The sequence below is a fragment of the Notothenia coriiceps genome, unplaced genomic scaffold, assembly GCF_000735185.1.
Source record: "Notothenia coriiceps isolate Sejong01 unplaced genomic scaffold, NC01 NC01_scaffold00037246, whole genome shotgun sequence".
Taxonomy (NCBI): Eukaryota; Metazoa; Chordata; class Actinopteri; order Perciformes; family Nototheniidae; genus Notothenia; species Notothenia coriiceps.
In genome coordinates, this window is record NW_011369947.1 from 3,840,338 (window position 1) to 3,861,465 (window position 21,128).

Below are 21,128 nucleotides of genomic sequence, written 5' to 3' on the forward strand. Positions count from 1 at the left end.
CCTATGCTCCACTGGACACAACATCATAGGGGATGGATGCCAAAGAGGAGAGGTGCTGGCTGGGCAGGAATAAAGGACTGTGTGTGTGTGTGTGTGTGTTGTGTGTGTGTGTGTGTGTGTGTGTGTGTGTGTGTGTGTGTGTGTGTGTGTGTGTGTGTGTCGCGCGCGCGTGTGTGTGTGTGTGTGTGTGTGTGTGTGCGTGGTATTTCTGCTTTGAAAGTGTGTCCAATCTCATAGTAGTGCATCTTGTACTGACCCAGTCCTAAAGGGTAAGATACATTGAGGGCTTGAGGAGTCAAAGGTTACAGTAAGATCTATTTCATCAACACTTTGGGGTGGCCCACAGGAATGGTCAAAGAATCATACCAGCTCTTGTGAAAACACAGTTGAAGTTGTCATTCAGCAGAGGCTAACTTTGTAGTTAACCTCATGTACCTAATTTTTTATATTATTTATCTTTTCAAGCACACACTTTTCCCATTAATTGAGTGATTGCTAGTCACATCTCAGGTGCATTTTAATTTGTTGTAGTGCAACGGCTAAGTACTTAGATCTCAAGATGAAGGCCAAAAACTGAAAGTAACAACGACCTTAAAAGGAAAAGTTCTGTTGGTAAATATGCTTATTGACTTTTTGATGAAAGGTAGATGAGAAGAATGAAACCAATACAACTGCTGTGCCAAATAACTCATTATAGTACAAAGCTAGCCGTGTCCAAAGCTGAGAAAACGGCACATCTAAAGATCACATGTTTTATCTTATCTGTGTAATTTGTAGGCATTAAAATGTACATGTTTGAACAATACTTTGCCAATCTACAGGTCGTTATGTCTCAAACTATTGTTGGGCCAGGACAGCAACTCGCAGTTTGACTGATTAACAGTGAAGTACATAAGTAAGTGTTGATATTAAACTCTTGAACCCATACATGTGTAATTGTGCATGTGTAAAGTAGAACATATCATTTACCTAGATCCATACTCTTGGACTTGCGCGTCTTGACGATCTCCAACTCAGCAGCATTCTCAAACTGTTTGATGCGTTTTTCAGACACACTCTGGCGTCCGAAGCCCTCCCTCAGGAACGATGGGTCAGGGTTTGCGTCAGGACTGAGCGAGCTACAGTTCATGAGGAAGAATAGAATTATGTTATCAAATATTACAAATGCAGGGTCATTCCAAAAGCATACCCTTTAATCTGATGATTAATCCAATTAAAGATATATTTTGTAATCATCTACATCAACTTGCTAGGGGCCATCCTTATAATAAGACCTGGAAATACAATCTACTTATTAATACTCATACAGTGCCAATCCTGAGCCCAAACACACGCTCACTATCACACAATGACCATCGACATTCAATACTCGCACACGCATTAACAGTCAGTTTCAATTCTTCGTTTCAATGACTATTCTAATCAAGGACACGTCCACCTCTGGCTGGGTGGATCAGGACGTGTTACAATTGGGTAAAAAGAAGCCTGGCGTAGATGTGTGATCCCCCATTGAGGTGAGGGTGTTCCGGGGTCATGGCCACTCAATAACCCCCCCTCCCTCAATATGTCTGGAGCAGAGGCAGTGCCCGGCCCACCATCGTGCTCTCCCTTTGAGATCCTCTATCTCTGTCTGGATCTTAATTGAAAATCGGAGGGGAATGGGGAAAGGAGGCTGGGAGAGGGGGACACTGATATTTGCATACAGAAGAGTGCATTTACAATTAAGGTGAGAACATCCTGCCATTTGAGGAGAGAAAGAGGGGAGGAGATTCAGTGCTCATGGAGTCTAATAAATATGATATGGTTGAAAGAACACGGTCACTGTTTCCTTTGTTCTGATGATGATCATAAATGATAACCTTTCAAGGGTGTTTGTATTTAAACCTCTAGAGATCCTTTTTAGAGACTGCATCAGAAATTCCATCAAATGATCTGATCCCTGGTAAATAACAGTGGAAAGCTATTGTCCTGAAATGGGAGTTATAAACTGGAATAGAAAATGTGTTTTTTTGACAATTATTCCTATTGGAGCAGGTGCAACTTAAAGAACCCTTCCACTTTTGTAATATCACTTAACAGCATCTGCAGACCTGCTGGCACTTGTTTGCATGTAAACCATTCTGATTTGCATTGTCAACCCCACTTAACAAAAGAGCTGCTTCATGTGTCACAGAGGGACCGGCGTCAACGTGTCACTTTGCTGTCGACCATACCTGACAATCCCAACTAAGATCAGAGCGCCTCACAGGACCGACTCCAGCTGACACATGAAGAGAGGGAGGTGGAGCAGGAAGAGAGGAATGACAGCACAGATGTATTATTCATGTATTCATCATCCTTCGCTATTCTCCTCTCATGGTTTCCGAGCCCGCCAAAAACAGTCTGCCCTCTCTTTTTCTGTCTCGACAAATGTCATCTGTCGGAGCGTGACTGAGACGGTGCGGGAGAGAAAGGACGTGTTTTCAGCCTGAATTTAGATTTCATTCACTTGTGCCAGTATTGTGTTTTTGGGGCCAATTGAACACTCATACAACATGGACAAAGAAGACAATCGAGAGGGCAGCAGGTGGTATCATGCACAGCCCTGTCATTCAGGTAGAGAGAGTTGGCGAGTATATGACTGTTTGTGAGAGCAATTAGAGACACAGACAGTTGGAATGAATCAGAATCCGGCCTGACAGAGCAACACATGGTGAGAAACCTGTGGGAAGTAACAGGGAATTTCACTCAGTAGGCCTTAAGATGTGTTATTTCAAGCTGCTGCCTGTTTTAACACTGCCTAAATGCCTAAAGCAATGTAGACAATCATGTTGCTTGGCTCATTATTCAAGCCGGAGATACCTGCGGTCTCACGCCTAAGTTGGCAGTACACCACTACACACCATTTTTTTAACTTGAGCCCCAATATAGCCAGGCGGTTCACACCAGCAAACCCTTGTCACATCTCTTCCAATCGAAAACTTTAAAAAAATAAACGCAAAACAGGAAATATGTCTGGTATTAAATTAAGCATGTCAAAGTTGGAATTCATCTTCTATTCTACTTTAAGCTGACAAAGTTTCACAGCTACTACAGTCCATTAATAGAAATACAGCACCCAATTACAGATCTGGTATTCACTTTCTACTGGTTATTCATTTCCCCATAGAAATTCCTGTTGTAATGAGATAGTGTTTGAAAGTCTCTTTGCTTTGATCACGATATGTCTTAAGCTCCAATGTAGTCTTGTGATGGAGGAAAATCCAATGAATATGTTGAGTCTATGAAGGTGAGACCCTTCTTGGACTTGGATGACCAATGAATGCCTTATTTTGGTGGACATTGTATTGGATGGATGGAACAATTAAATTGCGTGTCCATGTGAACTCCCAGAGAAGTTCAATCATTTCCAAAGTGGCACCATTTCTTCTTCAGACCGTCCGTCCCTTCCATGCCTCTGGCCTATCTTTAATAGTGGGTCCAATCCATTTGGATAATACCTTCCCTCATCTCCTCTTCTTTAAGCAGTGTTTAAAAGCAATTTTCACCATTCAGAGCAGATGCTCTCCCCCCGCTCAAAGTCTTCCCATCATCTAAAATTAACTAGCGCTGAGGATTGCTCACAGGCAAATCCACAGCTTTAACTTGCATTTCACATCAACTTGTTTCTGTCTCTGTGTCTCTCGCAGAAAGTTAAATGTGTCAAAGCGAACATCGGCCTTGTAGCTAAGTGGTGTGTGCTAAAAGCCGTCTGTGCTCACACTTTACGCAGGTGAATTATGTTTTTTTTTTCTTTCTCTAAACTGACAAACCTCCTTACCCTTATTTAAAAAACGACCCCAGAGAGGTAAATCGTAAAGAGTCCTTCTTCTTAGAAAGGTGCAGCTTGGTTTGATCGACTAGCTGGGGGTGGTGTGCATAAGTTGCAACTCCTCAGAGAGGGGGCAAGAGGTGCAGAGCCCCGGTAAGGTGCTTCTGAAATGCTTCTTCTGAGGTTTGGAGGAGGCCGATTCAGCTGACCGCATGGATGCATAGCTGGGCCAGAGAGCTTGGAGCTGCCTTCAATCATTGAATACAGCCCTGCATGAGAAGTCAGTGCAGAACTCTGTCCTGCTGGCGTGTGCACCAGCAGACACTAGATAGTTCAAATAATGTATAGAAACAGTTGAACAGAAAGGGCTTCTCTCCATTTGAAACAATTGTCTCAAATATTAATGTACTGTAAAAACTATGGCTCTGATTACCACCTTTATTTTACTCGCTCAATTGCACCTATTAAACATTGGACTTAAACCTGGGAAGGCCCTTAAATATAATGTTCCCAGAGTGGAGCAACTGCGCATATGATTTGCGGTAATATCCTATTCATTATGATGAAGTTGCAGAGAGCTACAGAGAGGGAGAGAAAAAGAAAGAGATCAATTAAGACCTCTTTGTCTGTTGGCTGACTCCTACGTAGACCTCATTCATTCCGTGCCTGGTATATCATGGGAGCTTTACATTTAAGAAAAAATAAATAAAGGCACGTATCACATGCTTGTAGCAATGGCGCACCATTGAAACATGGTTAATATTCATTAAGGTAGAGGAAAGTATTTGCATTTAAGAAAATAACAATGCCTGGAATTCATATGTATGCGTGTGTGTGTGTGTGTGTGTGTGTGTGTGTGTGTGTGTGTGTGTGTGTGTGTGTGTGTGTTTTGCCCAGAGTCACTTCCAACTTAAATGGACATCTGAGATTACTAAAATAGCGTGTGTACGCACTACAGGGCTGTTTGCATTTATATGTACCGGTAGTTATGCTAATAGCTTGATGGGAAAAACACATGTGCCTAATAGAGCACTTGTGATTCTTAGTTACATTACTGATGATAGAGACTATTATGGAGTCAACTGAAGTAGGCAGTCTGCCTGTAATGTTCGTTTGGAAGTTTGTTTGTTCATGTCTATGCGGACCTTTTCCACTTTATATGTTAATTTTGGAAATTGTTTACCAGCCAATGTGTATCTAAACACTCGTGAGACCGAGGGCGTCCGTGCTGCAATGTGTGTGTATGTTTGTCAGGAGTCCTTTTCCATCTCTGCTGGTTGACAGACTGTGTCAGAGCTGCCTAGGAAATTATGTTTCCACCTGTGACACAGTCTCTCTTTTTTCATCCCTTTCCCTCTCGCTGTCCATTTCTCTTCCCTCTCAACTTAATCAGAATTGACATCTCTCTTCCACTTTGTCAACTACATCCAGTTTGATGTTTAAGACAAGGGGACAGTAGTAGTCTAGTTATACAAAGGTTGTAACAGTGCCCCTGGTGGTATTGACAGATATAAAGAATGAAACTTAAGGGTTTTACATAATGCATTATAGCCATACTATCAAATCAATCAACATATGATTAAAAAAGAATAGCACTGTATTACTCATTATGAGGGGGCTGATTTGAACTGAACATGCATTATGTGTTCCTGCAGGTAATACCACTTATCTTAGGTGGTATGCAGAGCAGTGCTGATAACAGTAGTTGGTATGGTAGTTACAGTATGTTTGCCACATACTTGCTCAATGTGAGGCATATGACTTCATAAACTTCAGACTAATGAGTATGCTTTTTACACACTTTAGAGCCAAATCAGAATACTGCACTCCTGCTCTTGCATATGTTGGAATAATCTTTGTTCACTAGTTAAGAAGATGCAAGTATTTTACTGTGGTTTTAAGACAAGGTGCTGAAAACAGCTCGGCCTTTGAGACTCACATTGTTAGAGGCTGACAAATTATTTCTTCATTCCTACTGATAATAACAAAATACCATTTACAAAATCAAAGTTCAAACATTGTTCACTTTTAATTATGTTGAAAAACTGCAAACTTCTGTTCACACTCTAATGTTGCATTTTACTGGATTAGGTATTGTATTGTGTTATCACAAAGGCCACAACTGGTAGGCTTATTCTTTTTTTCAATGGTAAAAGTTGGACGTGAATTTTTAAACGACACCTCAGGGACGATTATACAAACCAAAGAGGGAGTATTTTAATCAAAGAAAAATGTCCCACTTATCTCATTGCAATGAAATGCTTTACTCTCTACAGACCTGAACAAGTAGGATGATGCAGCCAGCACCAAAACTGATTGAGCAACACCTTACCACCAACATCTTTAAATGACATGATCTGCAATTTTTTTTAAACCATAATTTCTGAGATCTGGATTTTTTTATCAACAACAAGCTTATTATTTGAAGCTAACTTTTCCAAATGGGAAGGACTAGGACCCAGTACAATGGAACAGACAAACCCTGTAACTGCCATCCATCAACATCTGGTATGAAAACCAGGTGGAAACTATAAACACGTCTTTGCATTTCGGATGAATCTGCTTGAATTAGGAGCTGCCACCATTATACACTAAATTGTGGTTCTGACACTGCTCTACATTCCATTCCTGAGAGAAAAACCTTTTATCTTCTAATTTATCCAGATAATGCTGCAAAGTCCCGCTATCATCCAGTGAGTGTTATCTGTTTTACTGTAAATCATTTAGACATGGTTCTTCCTGTTTGGCTTTGGATTCAAACTAATGAAGGAGGAGGCAGACACTACGAAGGGAATTAATGAGACAGGTCAGGACCCAATGCTCAATTGAACTTTGAGCAGATATGCAAAGTAATAACTTACAACCTTTATTTATACAGTGAAACCTGACAGAAAACACATGCTGGTTTCCACCAATTCCCTGGGTCACAACACACACACCTCAGCCAAATACATACATCTGGCTGAAAAGTAGCCAAATCATTGCAATGGATTTATTCTTAAAAGTATCTCAATAGAAGGTGTACATTTTACTATACTACCTCTAACAGTTTGAACCAGCAACTTCTATCCACAATCTTAATACTACCACCACCTCACTGATAAAACTGAGAAGGAGTATTAATAGCACAACTAATAAAACAGTCTGTAATAGAGCAGCAACCAATAAAAACGTGGATATGTGTACATTAGCATTTTAACAGAGATCTGAAAGCATGGAGCTGTAATATTTATAGCCCTATGCCTTAGCCTTAGTTTTATGATCATTTGAGGCCCGTAAAGAGGTGCTAGAATGACAGTTCATAACAACATGGCAGGTATACAGACAAGTACATGCATTCAAACAGTACAACTTGAGCTAACTAGAACAATATACACACAAACATGCAGCATAAACTCATTAGGTGTTGGCTAGGGATGTCAAGAAAAAGAAGTAGGTCAATTATTGTGTCTTGTATGAGATGGGATTCTGCCTCCAAACAACCATTTATCTAAGGGGCCTACACATTAACCCACTAACACATGAGCGATTATTCGCTGGAAACCTGCTGAGGAGAGGACTGAGCAGAAAGGAAATATTGCAGAGGGAGAGATAAGTACGTACATTTACAAATTAAACTAAAGAGAGGTGAGTCGATTATAAAAGAACAGGGTTGTTTTAATTGATTTTTGTTTACATTAGTCACTCTTTACTTTATAATAACCACTAGCTTACCAGATGCTGAAAGGGCATTTTGATTACTGCTACATTAACAGAGTAAGGATTAAATTAATTTTTTACAAGCCTGTCTATTCCATGTTTGAACAAAGTCACATACTGAACAGTGCTTCTGTAGACGAGAAAAAAGACATTAATAAAGGGAAACAAGAGTAGAAAGAGAGCCTGGAAATCTGAGTTTGTTCAATTCCACCGGGTGAGAAAAAGACAGAAATACAGAGAGTCCGAATTACAATGATTTTACAAGCCAACCAGCCACTTGTGTTTTGTGTATGCACTGTAGGTGTATAGCTGGGGCCATGAGGGAGGAAAGCTGCATAATACTGGAGGCCAGAGGTGAGACTTTCACAGCTCCCCACAATACATATTCAATACGTTCTGGGCCCTGGCTGCACTGTTGCGAGAGCTTAATTAAAAAAGTAACAGTTCCAATACAGTGGAGTCTGGCTGACCCACATCCCCTGCTGGCTCAGTATGCCTGTTAACACTGCATGTGTATGTGTGTGTGCATCTGTCTGTGTGTGTGTGTGTGTGGGATGTTGGGAGCGCTTGAAAAGGAAAATGAAAAACAGTAAAAGTCTATCAGAAAAACGATACACACTTCACTTGCTACGTTTAAGCAGCTGTTAGCATCTAAATGGAAGAGATTGTGTGTTCATGTGTGTCTGTCTGGGTTTGTGTCTGTGTGGGTTTGTGTTTGTGTGTGTGTGTGTGTGTGTGTGTGTGTGTGTGTGTGTGTGTGAGTGTGTGGGAGAGAGAGAGAGTGTGTGTGTGTGTGTGTGTGTGTGTGTGTGTGTGTGTGTGTGTGTGTGTGTGTGTGTGTGTGTGTGAGTGTGTGTGAGAGTGACTCTAAGGACATGAATTATTCACAATAACCCGAGGCAGTAGTATATAGCACACTTCTGCCTAGCGTGTACACATCACATGTTCGTATGTAAGTCAGTGTATTTGTGGAAATCTTATGCGTGTGTGGGGGAATGGTGTGGGAGAGAAGTTTGAGTGTGGTTCAGCCATATGCTGTGGACCTAATCCACTATGACAAACCTCTGACATCACATGAACAACAGGCATGCTGAGCACATCTACCCATTCATTATTAATGAGAGTGAGAGAGAGAGAGAGTAGAGAGTATCTGGGGAAAATAAATACAAATAATAAAAAATAATAATAAACTGAGTGACTATTCAAGGCAACCAGCATTTCATCTTGAAAAAGCAGTCCTTTTCAAATAGAAATATGACTCACCATAACAACTGAAAAGGTAGGAGTTTAAAACAAACTGTTAAGAGAAAAAGCGGTCTCTGACTTAAAATGAAATAAAACAAGTATGAGGACATGATTTGAAATAATGTCTTGTTTTTATATTTCCTTTACCTCTCCAATAAGGTCATACAGGAAATGCCATGAGTCATTTTTTACATGAGTGATTCGTTTAAGGATGGACAGCTACAACTTCCTGTGCCTAAAATCAGCCTTTAAGTAATAACAATAAAAGAAAGACAAGCACTGAGCGGTGCTGCAGCGCTGAAATCACTGTTTGTCCCTAAAGAAACATAGTTATCTGACAAGGTTGATAAGACATTGCCTCATATTTTATTTTAGACAGGGGGCTGAAATCCCAAGGCAGGTAGGAGTTGGGGAGGTGGAGGCACTGAATGATTGTTTACCCAGTCTGATTGCTGCTGGGTCATTTCATATTTAATTTACACACAAACTCCAAAAGAGCCGCACATGTAGGTTCCCATGAGTAGCACACATACACTAACACCTTACAAATGTCCATATTCATCAAAAATGTGCAAAGAATCTTAGATGGGAAATGCATCCGTGAAAAACTGTCATTACTTTCTCATAACTTAGGATATGATGTTCAGGCAAATAGTCTGGTTTGCGCCACTAAGGATAGTCATCAATATATGGAATAACTGTAGGCAATGACTTCAATAAAAAAGTAAGCATTTATAAAGATTCCTGTAAAATAACATTTTCCACCAATCTATGGAGAATATTAAATAGATTCTCTGGTTTTCTGGATCCTTTCCGGTAATACAAAAAAATGAATGACCAGCAAAACAACACAAACACACACACACACTTATGTATGAGTAATACTTATGATACTGCACAATCAATACGCTAACTGAAATGTTATGCACATCGTCACATCCAGCTTTCTTCCACACCATCAAGTTATAAATAATTCAGCCAACTCTACGGCAATGTAAGTAAAACACGCTGCTCACCATTCATCCTGACCGGGCAGCTCGTGGAGCCAGGTCACCGGGTTCTCTCCCACAAAGCCCATGTCATCGTGGGAACTGGAGGATGATTGGTCGGAAAGATGGGCAGGAAGCAGGGGCGGCCTATCGTCTTCGATCATCACTATGTCGTCCTGCGGCATGTTCACTGTCGGAGACATCTGGTGGTTACCTGAGAGAGAGGGATATCGATTCGTTTCTTCACACTTATTTAACACAACACTGCATCAATACTCAATATTTTTTGGAATGAACAGTGTCTGATAACAAGTTGACAAGTTAGACTGTAAGTAATTCACACACACACTCCTCCATAGCCGTGTTTGTGTAACGCAACAATTATTTTCAGTAATTACCAAGATATACAGTACACACACACAGAGATAACTTTGGCCAAGAAAATTGTATTATGGAGCTTTCATATCAGGACATGCCTGAAAGAAAACCTTTCTGAAAAAAACTAAATAATGGTGCTTATATGCTTCCATTTAGAAATGTTGCATACATACACACATAATGTGTGACAAGACAATATCAGAAAAATTGTAACACTTGTGAAAAATATACAAAAATAGACTACAAAGCAGTTAAAGAAAGGTAGTATATTAAGTATATATTGATATGTATATTATGCAAGAGTCTTGTCTCTTAATGTCACAGACACAAGTTGTAGCCCTGAGGAGTTTTATCCATTCTCTTTCACTCTTCTCCAAGGACAAATATGAGAAGGAGTAGAGCTCCCCTGATCTGTATTCTGGACTTCCGCACCCTTCCTGCTGAGGACTTCTTTGAATCGCTACTTTGCTGCTCCTCAGCAGACAAAGTCAATGGGGAATGTTCTGTCGTGGTTAGCACTCCGCACCAAGGGCAGGCGAAGGGTTGTTCAGCGGCATGGGAAGTGGCATTGCAATACAGAGGAGGACGAGTCACTCTGCAGATTGATCTGTGCATGACTTACATATGAAAGCAGAGAAAGACAAGTGACTTTAACCACACACCTGCTAGCTATTAGATATTGGTTTACAGAAATGCTGGACTTCCTTTGGCCCTTTGCTTTTGTTTCCATTATCGGAGAGCCATTTTGCAAATGTAATAGCTTAGGAACAATTGTGTGTAATTACTAACAGCAGACAACAACATTTACCCTGGCAGCGTACCAACATGAATCTGAGAAGCATTTCATTTCAATGGGGCCCGACGAATGATAAACGCATATTGTGGAAGGAAATCTGAGCACCAAACGTTGCAATGAGGTGAATAGCGTAGTCCAGTTATTTGCAGAGAGAAAAAAAAAATATAAGAAAAACAAGATAAAAAGCAGAACAGCTGTGCAGGAGAAGGAAACCAAGTTGGACAAATAGCGTACCTCCCCCACTTAAAAAAGCACAGGAACTATAAAATGTGTATAATCTGGGTTATTCTTCATAATGTGTCAGGAGTCTTATTATTCGCATGTATTATACCTTATGTGAATATGTTCCAACTAAAGGCTTCAGATACAGATCTGCAGGAGCCTACAATATATTTTCTATATCTTACTATTCTATTACTCCCTTGAAACAACATACAGGATAGGGAAAGTTGCTTTATACCAAAACTTTCAAAAAGTCTGCTTCTATCCACTACTTATCCATCTGTTCATTGATTCTTTAGGAAGGCTCATCCCTTTTGTCTATTGACTGCTCATCTAAACCAGTTAATATGTCTGCCAACACAGTACAGGTGGAATGAAGGCCATTTCTCACTCGGGCAGCTTGACAGAGGACCCTGGGTAATTGAATTCACCCTGTACTGTAAATTATCAGGACTGGACCATTGACAGTGATAAGCTTCAGGAAGTCGGCTAGACTAAGCTTAGCTATCACTTGCAAAGCAGGCAAACCCGGTAGAGAAATCTTGAGGGAAAGAAAGCATTTCCTGTTGCAGCCTTTGATCGTTACTATGTATTTACAAATAATGTGTTCATGGTTTGAAGGGTCTAACTATATTCTAGCTATTTTCTCTTAATAACATAATGTTGTGTGGCTTATCCTTGATACAATAGCTCTGGTAAATCATCGGATTTCTCGCACAACTCAACTAAGCCAGTTCTCAAACACTCTTCCAAAGTCATCTTCTGTTTCTGTGTTACAGTCCTTTTAGCAAAAGTGCAGCAATGTCAAGAGGAAAATGCCCTGTGGCTGTGTGTTTCCTAAACCAATCTTTTACTCTCCCTTGGCTTTTGAGTAGAATTACTTCTTGGTTGCATCAGCAAACACTGAGAATTGCACTTCAGTAGCCACCTGGTGCAGAAGAATCATAGTCGGGAAGAGGTTGTTTTTTCAAAAGAAGCACTATAAAAGCGTTGGTGTGCGTTTCACATACACAACACATGAACATTTCTTAGCATTCCCAATGTGCACTCTAATCACCTTACATTCACTCATGTCAGCAGAGCACTTTGCTAACAGAGGACACAGTTTTAATTAGAAACTCGGCAGGCTCCCCTCTCCTGGCTTAATGAAATATTTCCAGTCAGGACCTCTTGACTCTGCAGATGAAGAGTTGTTAAAGTCATTCCACTTCTCCCTGGTGGACAGGTAAAGTTGGGGCCACGCTGTTGACTGAACATAATTACAGCACTTGCTTTTCTGCAGGTGTCAGCACAATAAGCACAGAGGGAAATCACTCACTAAAAAAATGTCAATGCAGTGCGCAACACTATTTGATAAGACAAATAAAACTAGTTTTGTTATGTGCTTAGTGGCTGTTTGGTGACTGACAGATAATAGCCAAATGACATGAATGGAGAAATGAGGTGCATGCCCTCTTACTGTTTTACAACTAGTGTTTGACTTAGAAGTAGGTGATGACTTGTTTATTATAAGAAGGTGATTGTGAAAGCGAACAAGTGCTGATGTATTAGTGAGTGGATTCATTCTCAAGGTCTTGTTTTTGTTTTTAATGTTATTTTGTGTCTGCTGATTACTTTTTGCTTACGGAATGTCATCTGAGCTTATTTTGGATTCACATTAACTTTTTCTTTCCCCTGCCTAATTGAAAAATAACCACAGGCATCGAAACCTTTGAGTACTGTGAATGTAATTATTGTTTTACCCAAATCACAGAACCGCTATCTTGGCCACAATCAACACGCTGTTTTACGGTCTGAATGAAAGCACAAAGAAAGAAAAAACAAACACTGATATTACGATGCCATCACAAATTGAGCAGCAGTCACAGACATATCTTAGAGACTTTTACATGGAGTCCAATGAGGATGAATATCATTGGAAAAAAATGGTTCACAGAAGCCAGCTCTTTCACAAAGGCTTGTTTGGCATTTGTTAAAGAGCTTCTTAATAATGCTAACCACCCATGCAGCTAGGGAAAGAGTTCTCTGGCAACATGATTGTACCACTGTGGTCTTTGTCACACTGTAATTAAATATAGCTTTTCACGAGTCACGCTTACAGAAGCTGACATACACTACCCGACAGCTAAGAAACAACTCTTACATTCACCATCTATTCTGCTAAAAACAAACGCACAATGCTGGGAGGGGCTTTCTATGAGGCAGTCATATTTAATAAGGTTAAACAGGGTCAAAGTGTGATGACTGTGGCTGTTTATTTTAATGTAATTTGTTAGGCAGACATTTTGACTTGTCAGAGTTGCAAAAGGACTTATAACACTAACATGGCTTTGTTCTTTCATGTGTTCCAGTGAGAGTGACGGTTAGCCAATACTCACGATACTGGGAACCACACATTTAGGCAGCTAAAATGAATTTAGACACGATTCATTTAAATAAGTACACTTGTGCTTTTCATACAGTGTCAAAATGTATTTTATGAACAGGCTCATCGGGTCATGGAAAAAAATATTTAATTTGGTTTCAGTTTTGGTTGGTTTCAGAAGCACACACAGCCCTCTGGCCAGCAATGCTCAGCGTGTGGAAGCTATTTCATGATATGGAAGCAGAGATGTTCTCCGTCCCTCTGGCAGAGAGGGGAGACAGAGACAGATGAGCTCTTTGGCTGAAAAGGCCACCTGGCTGCATCCATCCGAACGGATCAGAGCCTCACTCTCCTCTCTCTCTGCCCTCTGACCAAGCGTTGCCCGTTGAAACATTGAGCTGTAAGGTGAGAGGTCGCACTAATAGCCCCACTCCATCTTCTTTTCTCTATGCAATTCCCTCCATTTCTGTCCATCACACACTGTGACGCTTCTTTTTCTCTCTCAAGCACCCTCCTTCAGTGACTCTATGGCCTATTGATCTGACTGGAGGAGAGATCATTAGTTGATCATCGCTGCCACTGCTATCAGGCCCATACATGTATTGCAGCAGCTCTTTATACTAGCACCCGATTCTTATGTTCACCAGGGGACATTCGGGGCATTTTCATGAACTTTCATACTAAAGTTTGGTTCAATTGGGCCAGCTTTAACACCAGCCTTGAAATAACTAAATGGGCAACACACCAATAGTTTTAAAACCAACTAAAACAGTTCTAAATGTCCAATGAGTAAATGCAATTGATCAGAAAATGAGGACATATTCTACTGGTATATATGTGATCATTTGTAAAGCTTCAAATAATACCACTTGTTTGGCATGTTGAGGGGTTCAAACCTTTTTAAAGGTCAACCTACAGTGTCAACAGTATATAAGGAAGATTTGCCCTCCTCTCCTAGTGTGTTAGTTGTTAGAAACTTGCCATTAAACCAAAAGATACTTAAACATGTAATTATACAAATGGAATCTATTGTACAGTTTGTCCCTAAAGCAAAAAGGAAGTCTGGATCATTTGAAACCAAATACCTGGTGCATTGTACTCTGATCATGTGTGTGTGTGTTTCTTTCAAGCACAAACATGAATCTTTCTTATCACAACATTAGATAATTATATTTTTAAATGTAGCCATGCTGAGCTGCACACCCACTCGGCTGTTTTTACTCTGCTTAATTACACTCCTGCTCATGTAGAGGTTGGGAGGAGCCATGCTGAAAAACATGTGAGGTCACCAAACTTCATGGAACAAGCAGAATGATGAAGGAGAAAGTTCTCTTAGCATAGCAGGTGCAAAAAAAAATCATGTGAAACCAATCAAGAAAATTCTGTGCACACCCACACAGTGCAGGGAAGAGGGCTAATTAGACAAGTGATAACCCCTGTGTAGGTGGATCCATAAATAGTTGTCATGTTCAGAACTATACTTCAAAAATTGTGCTATTATAATATAGTGTTATCATTTAGACTTGAATGGTTATACAATTTGTATCATTTGTATTAGTTCTCTGTGTCCCTTCCGGCATTAACTTTTTTTTGATGAAAAGCCGATTATATAAAATGAATTGTTGCTTCAGTTTCAAACTCCTGTTATTGTGCTTTGACCGACCGTGACACTCAATTATAAAAGTGTTATTACTAATGTTATGAGTCACAATTATGCACGTCATTTTATTTGGGACATTATGTTCAAATTGCTGCCTTAAGAAAGAGTATAGGTGCTTTAAAAGAGTTTTGACATAATATTTTACAAAAGTGTGTGGCAAATACACTTTTTTCTTGTTCAAACCACATCAGTGTCGGTGTCATTTTCTCCCCGGGGCACGCTTGCAGCAAGCAGTCTGGACACCAAATGAAGGGAGGCCACTCTGCCTCTAGTCCTGCACTGATGGCTGATCATACAGAGAGGAAGAGTCTGCAGTCGGTGAAATACTGGAGTTTAGGGGACAGCAGGGTCAAGTCCTGGGAAGACGGTCCCACTTAAACACCATTAGGGAAGACTCTGTGTCTGCCTGAGGACAGCCAGAGGTCAGTGTGTTCTTCTAATTGTGTGTGTGCTGTGCCCTTTTAATAACTACATATCGTCATAATAATTGAACCAAGTGACTAAAATGACGGAACTTTGCAGCCACAAACTTCTGTCAGTGATTCATTTTGGATTTGGGTCAATGTCTACAGGAATTTGCACACTGACTACCTACTTTCCTGTGTGAGAACAACATGTGTCTGCCTGCATGGTTTTGCCACCTCCGGCCTCCCTATCCATCCTCCCTCACTCACTCCAGTGCCAGTCCAAGGTATGCTTTCTAACTTATGCATCCGGCCATGTTCACAGAAAGCCTCAGTCCAAGGCCCTCAATTTTCACCCCAGCGTGTGAACCCCGCTCCCAGCTGCACTTTTCAATTAAACAGAACGGAAGGCGAAGCCGAGTGTGATGCTAACGACCTTTGCGTCAAACCTCAGATGTCGCTGTCAAACTGTGCAGATGCAGGCGATTTCACTCCACATTTATTTCCCCTTTAATTCACCTTTTCTTTCTTTCTGTTTTTCCTCCTTTGAGAGAGAAATAATCTCTGCTGATTCACTGCTTTCACCCCAAGGGCAAAAGGTGGGTGGGAGTAGAATGAAGGCAGCACAAGAAAAGAAAAGTGTCAGGAACTCATTTTATTTGAGCGGGGAGTCAAGCAGAACGTACTGTATGTTCACCACCTGCTAGCTGTGGATTCAGCCTGTGGCCATGATGCTGTGATGCATGGTGTGTGCATGTGTGAAGCCGAAGCTGACAATATCACAGCATCGCATGGTCTACTGAGGCAAACAGGGAATAGGATTACCTCTGACTATTGATCAGCTGAATGTGTGTGCCCACGGACAAACACAAACGCACCGACACACAAACAACTTCTGAATTACAGCCTAAACACTACAGGGAAGATCAAGGCAAAGTGCCCTTACAATCAATGTAATGGTGCCATACCAGCTTAATAGCACCTCTCTCCTTCCTGTGCCATTTGGTGCTTTTCTTTGCTGTAACCATGGTAATCATAGTTCCTATAAGTCTTTGAATTGTACCTTACCCTCCATGGAGACCAATATGTATTCTTTCAGTTTTAGAAGGAAGGCAGCAAGCTACCTGTGACCGCTGGGAGTAAAACAAGCTGGTCCAGATTCTGATCAATACCTGGCTGAGTTGAGATAAGGCAGTAATAGAACTCTCCAGATGCTTTTAACAGAAAATAGAGAATGTAGCAATAACAATATTAGTTTGGCTGAACTATGTAGTTTACAATTCTGCTGTATTGACTTGCTTTCATCTGCTACAACTCACAATCAGAGTCAGATTTTATTCTTAAGCAGTAAAAACCTTCCATCCTAGTTACCCTCTGAGGCTTTGTCAATTTAAAGCAGTACAGGCAGAATAATGGATCAATCGAGAGGAAGTGATTTAGTTAGAGAGTCCGACTCTGCGCTGTCTTTGGAGATGTAAAATTAGTTTTGTCAGTAATCACTATTTGCTCTTAAGGAAAAATGTATGGCTTGCATTAGTGGAAACAGGCTCGAACCTTATGGAGAAGTTGTACTTGAGAGTGCCAAGTATGTGTGTCGAGCTATATCTATATCCTCCCGTATCCCAAACCTCGCGTCTTGCTTACGACTCGGTAATTCAGCAGGTCTAGATACACTCGGCATCCAGCTGTCAGTCAAGCCCTAGTGGCTGTGTGCTTCGTGACCTTGCCAAGCTGATCCTAGCATCTGTCCTCTAACCATTACTGTCACATCTCACACACCAGGCAATATGTCTGACCACGTCTGAAATAACATATAGAAGAAGATAGAGAGTGGAAACAGCTACTGTCTATCAAGCCTGCAGAAAAGTAGTATCCACACATACAAATACATTGGAGCTTATACTGAGTGAGGAGACGGCGAGATTATAATGTTACAATGTCTCCAAGCCTGATTATCTATAACCTTATTTCAAACCGAAGTGGGTAAGTGTACAAGAGAGGGAACGAATAAAAATCCACTTTTAATGAATATGAATGAGTAAGATATGCCAGGAATACTGACACGTTTAACTTTCAAAGTAAATTGTGTGACATTTGATTAAGGTTAACTAAATCTCAGCTCTCTTTTGTCAATGAGATGCAAGGTCATTGCCACTCGCTTTTCTGCCAGAAGAATGGCAAAAAAAGATCAGATACTCAGCAAAAGGCAAGAAGTGGCCAAACCCTAGGAAGCAGCATATAACTGAATCTCTTCCTCAGGTGCTGCATTGTACCTGAGTGCGGTGGTGTTGCTCTGATGAATATAAACTCAACTCCGACTGTATCATACATTTAAATAACGGAATTGTGTCAAGACCTGTCACAGAATGTAGGCTCAGGTTAATGAAGGCACGACTCAGAGACAGCCTCTAGACAAAAAAAGGAAAGGAACTGACATTTTGTTGCCTCAAGACAAGTCAAGTCAAAGATCTGAGACTCCGCTGAGCTTCGGCTGTGATAACTTACTCCTTCAGCACCCACTCCGCCCCAACCCACAAAACTTTTCCACTTGGCTCATTTGACTCCAACTCGGCAGGATGACATGAGTGTTGGGCGCCCTTGAAGTTTCAATGGCAAGAAACTTTTCCATCAGCGCGCCCACATTTCCCGCTTATGATCACAGCGGCGTTTGGAAAAGCCTGCGTCGGAAAAGCCATTGGAATAAATAAGCCAAACTGAGGGGGAAACATTTGATATGAGACATGATGAAAGGGTGAAGAAAAAGAAGGGGAGAGACAGACACGGAGGGGGAGAGAGTGTCAGGGGCAAGCCCTATTGATCTTGAGGCTTAATTAACCATCAGATGCCTCTGACACAGCCTCTGATCTCCTACGATCAGTGGCAGAGTGGCACCGCTCTGGGGGACATGGTGGGGAAAAGGGAGAATGGATGGAAGAAGGGCAGAAAGTGTAGATCGTTGACAGATTACAAATCCACTCCATCTGAGAAGAGGAAGGTGGAAAGGTGGGAGGTGAAAGAGGAGAGAGAGTGAGGGACTAGGAGACCATGAGACTGTGGAGAGAATAAAACGTTCAGAGAAAGAAACATATGGGAAATTAGGGGAAGGAGAGAAGGAGTGCACAAAGTCTACTGAGTGTTTCATGAAAATGGGATTTGTTTGACTACACTGCATCACCCTCCACAAACACACCCGCCCCCAACACTGATGCAATCATCCAGCCTCTGAGCGTATGCATATGTGAAGGGTCTGTCGATGCTGGGATGACAGCAGTGACTGACCGAGGATTGAATTGCCAATTCTAATACACCTGAAGAGAGGAGATCTTGGCGCGCTGATGTCAACTTGGTGAAATGGAAATTGACCCGAGTGCGGGAGCGGAGTGAAGGCAGGGAGGATTGGGGTTGACGTTAATCCCTGATAGTGAAATAGCGTACCTCGAGATGCAGAGCAGTGAGGGGGGATGAGGGTTTGAAGGTGATGCTGGTTGGGGGTTTAGGGGAAGGAGATGGGAGAAGCACATAAGGGCTGGGGTTGGATGTTAAAATTGATCAGGAGATGTCAGTTTACAGACAGCCCCAATCCAGGGGAAATATATCCAATGAGCATGAGGTTAACAGGTCAAGTACACTCCCAATCAATGTGAATGGGGAGAGATTGGTCCAAAATGGGTAGAGTCGTTCTGTTTATTAGAGGTTGAAAGAGACAAAAGGGTGTTGAAAGGGAGGGTGACACAACGTAGAGCACTCACCAATGCGTCCGATTGTATTAGCCAGCGGTTTGGTGTGGTTTTCCAAGCTGTCAATGCTTTCATACAGGGAGTTTGAAATCCGGCGCTCATGGTTGTCCAGTAGAGGGTTCACAGGATTCATTAAAACTGGAGGGCTTCCGGGGGCTTCCTACAGAAAACAGGAAAAAGATGACAAGTATAGTGTAAATGTATGTTCTTCTTAATCCAATATAAAGCAGTAATATTATATAGGGTTATTTTAATCAAAGACGTTTGAGATATAATACATTCATAACTTAATGGCTCAAGGAAATCTCACATATTTGACGTCACTCTACTACTAAGACTACTACTACTAATGCTTTACTACAACTTACAGCAATAAGTAACATTTATTAACTCAAATGTCTTGCATTATTCTGTACAGTATATTATAAACCCTGATCATTTCTATTACATATGATTGATTGTGCCTTTTGAAATGAAATTAGTTTTTACTTTTTTGTATGCATGTAGTATATACACCGAAAAGAAGGAATTGGTCTATATAAAACGTCTCCTAATGTGCTTCCATCAATACCCTAGAAACACGGAACCAGGGCCTCAGCATCCATCTCGGCTTACGTGGGTATTTTCTGGCTCAGTAGTGTGAAACGGCTCCTGAAGTAGACCGAGCTGGATAAAGCTCCATGGATTTCCCATAGGCCGATAGACAGCTGTCTCTAACAATGAACCCTAGTAAATGGACCAGTGACATTTGCCATGTGGTCGATATGCCTGCACTGCTGGATATTGAGCCCACTGTATACACTCAGTGCATGTGTCAGTCTTGGCAGGGGGGGACACAGTTAGCGGTTAGTCTTTGGGTCTGGAACCACTGGGCCCAGCTACTGTGTCCGGTCTTCATGAGCCAATAGTCTGTCAAATGTATTTTTAGGATAGAGACAATGGAGCGACTACAGTATGAGTCAGGATGTAGAGAGGGAAACAGCCACGTGCAGAGAATTATAGAATAAAGCTTTGGTCTTGGCCTTATTTTCCATAATGCTTCATAGAAGCCTGTGGGCAGCCGGGGGAATGCACTGAAGAAGAACTCTCTGTACAAGACCTTTTACAGATTGCCCCCTCACAGCTAGATCATTTTGCGCGGTTCAACTTTGGACCTCCAGCCGGATTTAAAACCAGGAGGCTAATATTGATGTCTCACAACACTGCTGGCTCACGGCCAGGGGACTGAAAGATAGGACAACAACTGCAGCAGGAAGACAGGAGAGCAGGAGGAGGTGGTGGGGAGTTTTCAGTAAACAAATGAAAGGAATAACAAGGAAGAAAGAGGAGGGGTTGGAGCTGAAGCCCAAGTGCAGTGTAGGTGCTGCCAAGTGGCCTCCTCTCGGGGTAGCGTGCACTAGAAGACGCATAGCAGGGTAGAGGGACTTATCGGCTGTTTAATATGAATTAGAGGTTTAATGAGGTTGAGCTCGCCGGACTTTATCGGGACAACGTGTTGATAAGAGCTTGGGGCGAGGAGGGAAAGTGTGTGTGTGTGTGTGTGTGTGTGTGTGTGTGTGTGTGTGTGTGTGTGTGTGTGTGTGTGTGTGTGTGTGTGTGTGTGTGTGTGTGTGTGTGTGTGTAGTAGTAGTAGTAGGTAGGTAGGTAGGTAGGTAGGTAGGTAGGTAGGTAGGTAGGTAGGTAGGTAGGTAGGTAGGTAGGTAGGTAGGTAGGTAGGTAGGTAGGTAGGTAGGTAGGTAGGTAGGTAGGTAGGTAGGTAGGTAGGTAGAGGAGGAGGTAGGGTAGGGTAGGGTAGGTAGGTAGGTAGGTAGGTAGGTAGGTAGGTAGTAGTAGTGTGTGTGTG

The 21,128-nt window shown here is 41.6% G+C and overlaps 1 protein-coding gene across 1 annotated transcript in view; it reads right to left on the reverse strand.

Moving 5' to 3' along the window:
- The window catches only part of LOC104966303 (partitioning defective 3 homolog), a 198,068-nt gene that overhangs the window by 107,604 nt on the left and 69,336 nt on the right, over positions 1-21,128 (reverse strand). Inside the window, exons 11-13 of the mRNA XM_010795490.1 lie at positions 19,298-19,445; positions 9,751-9,937; positions 970-1,118 (exon numbers count right to left, since the gene is read on the reverse strand). Coding sequence (XP_010793792.1) covers positions 970-1,118; positions 9,751-9,937; positions 19,298-19,445 — 484 coding nt within the window. The remainder of the gene's footprint in view (positions 1-969; positions 1,119-9,750; positions 9,938-19,297; positions 19,446-21,128) is intronic.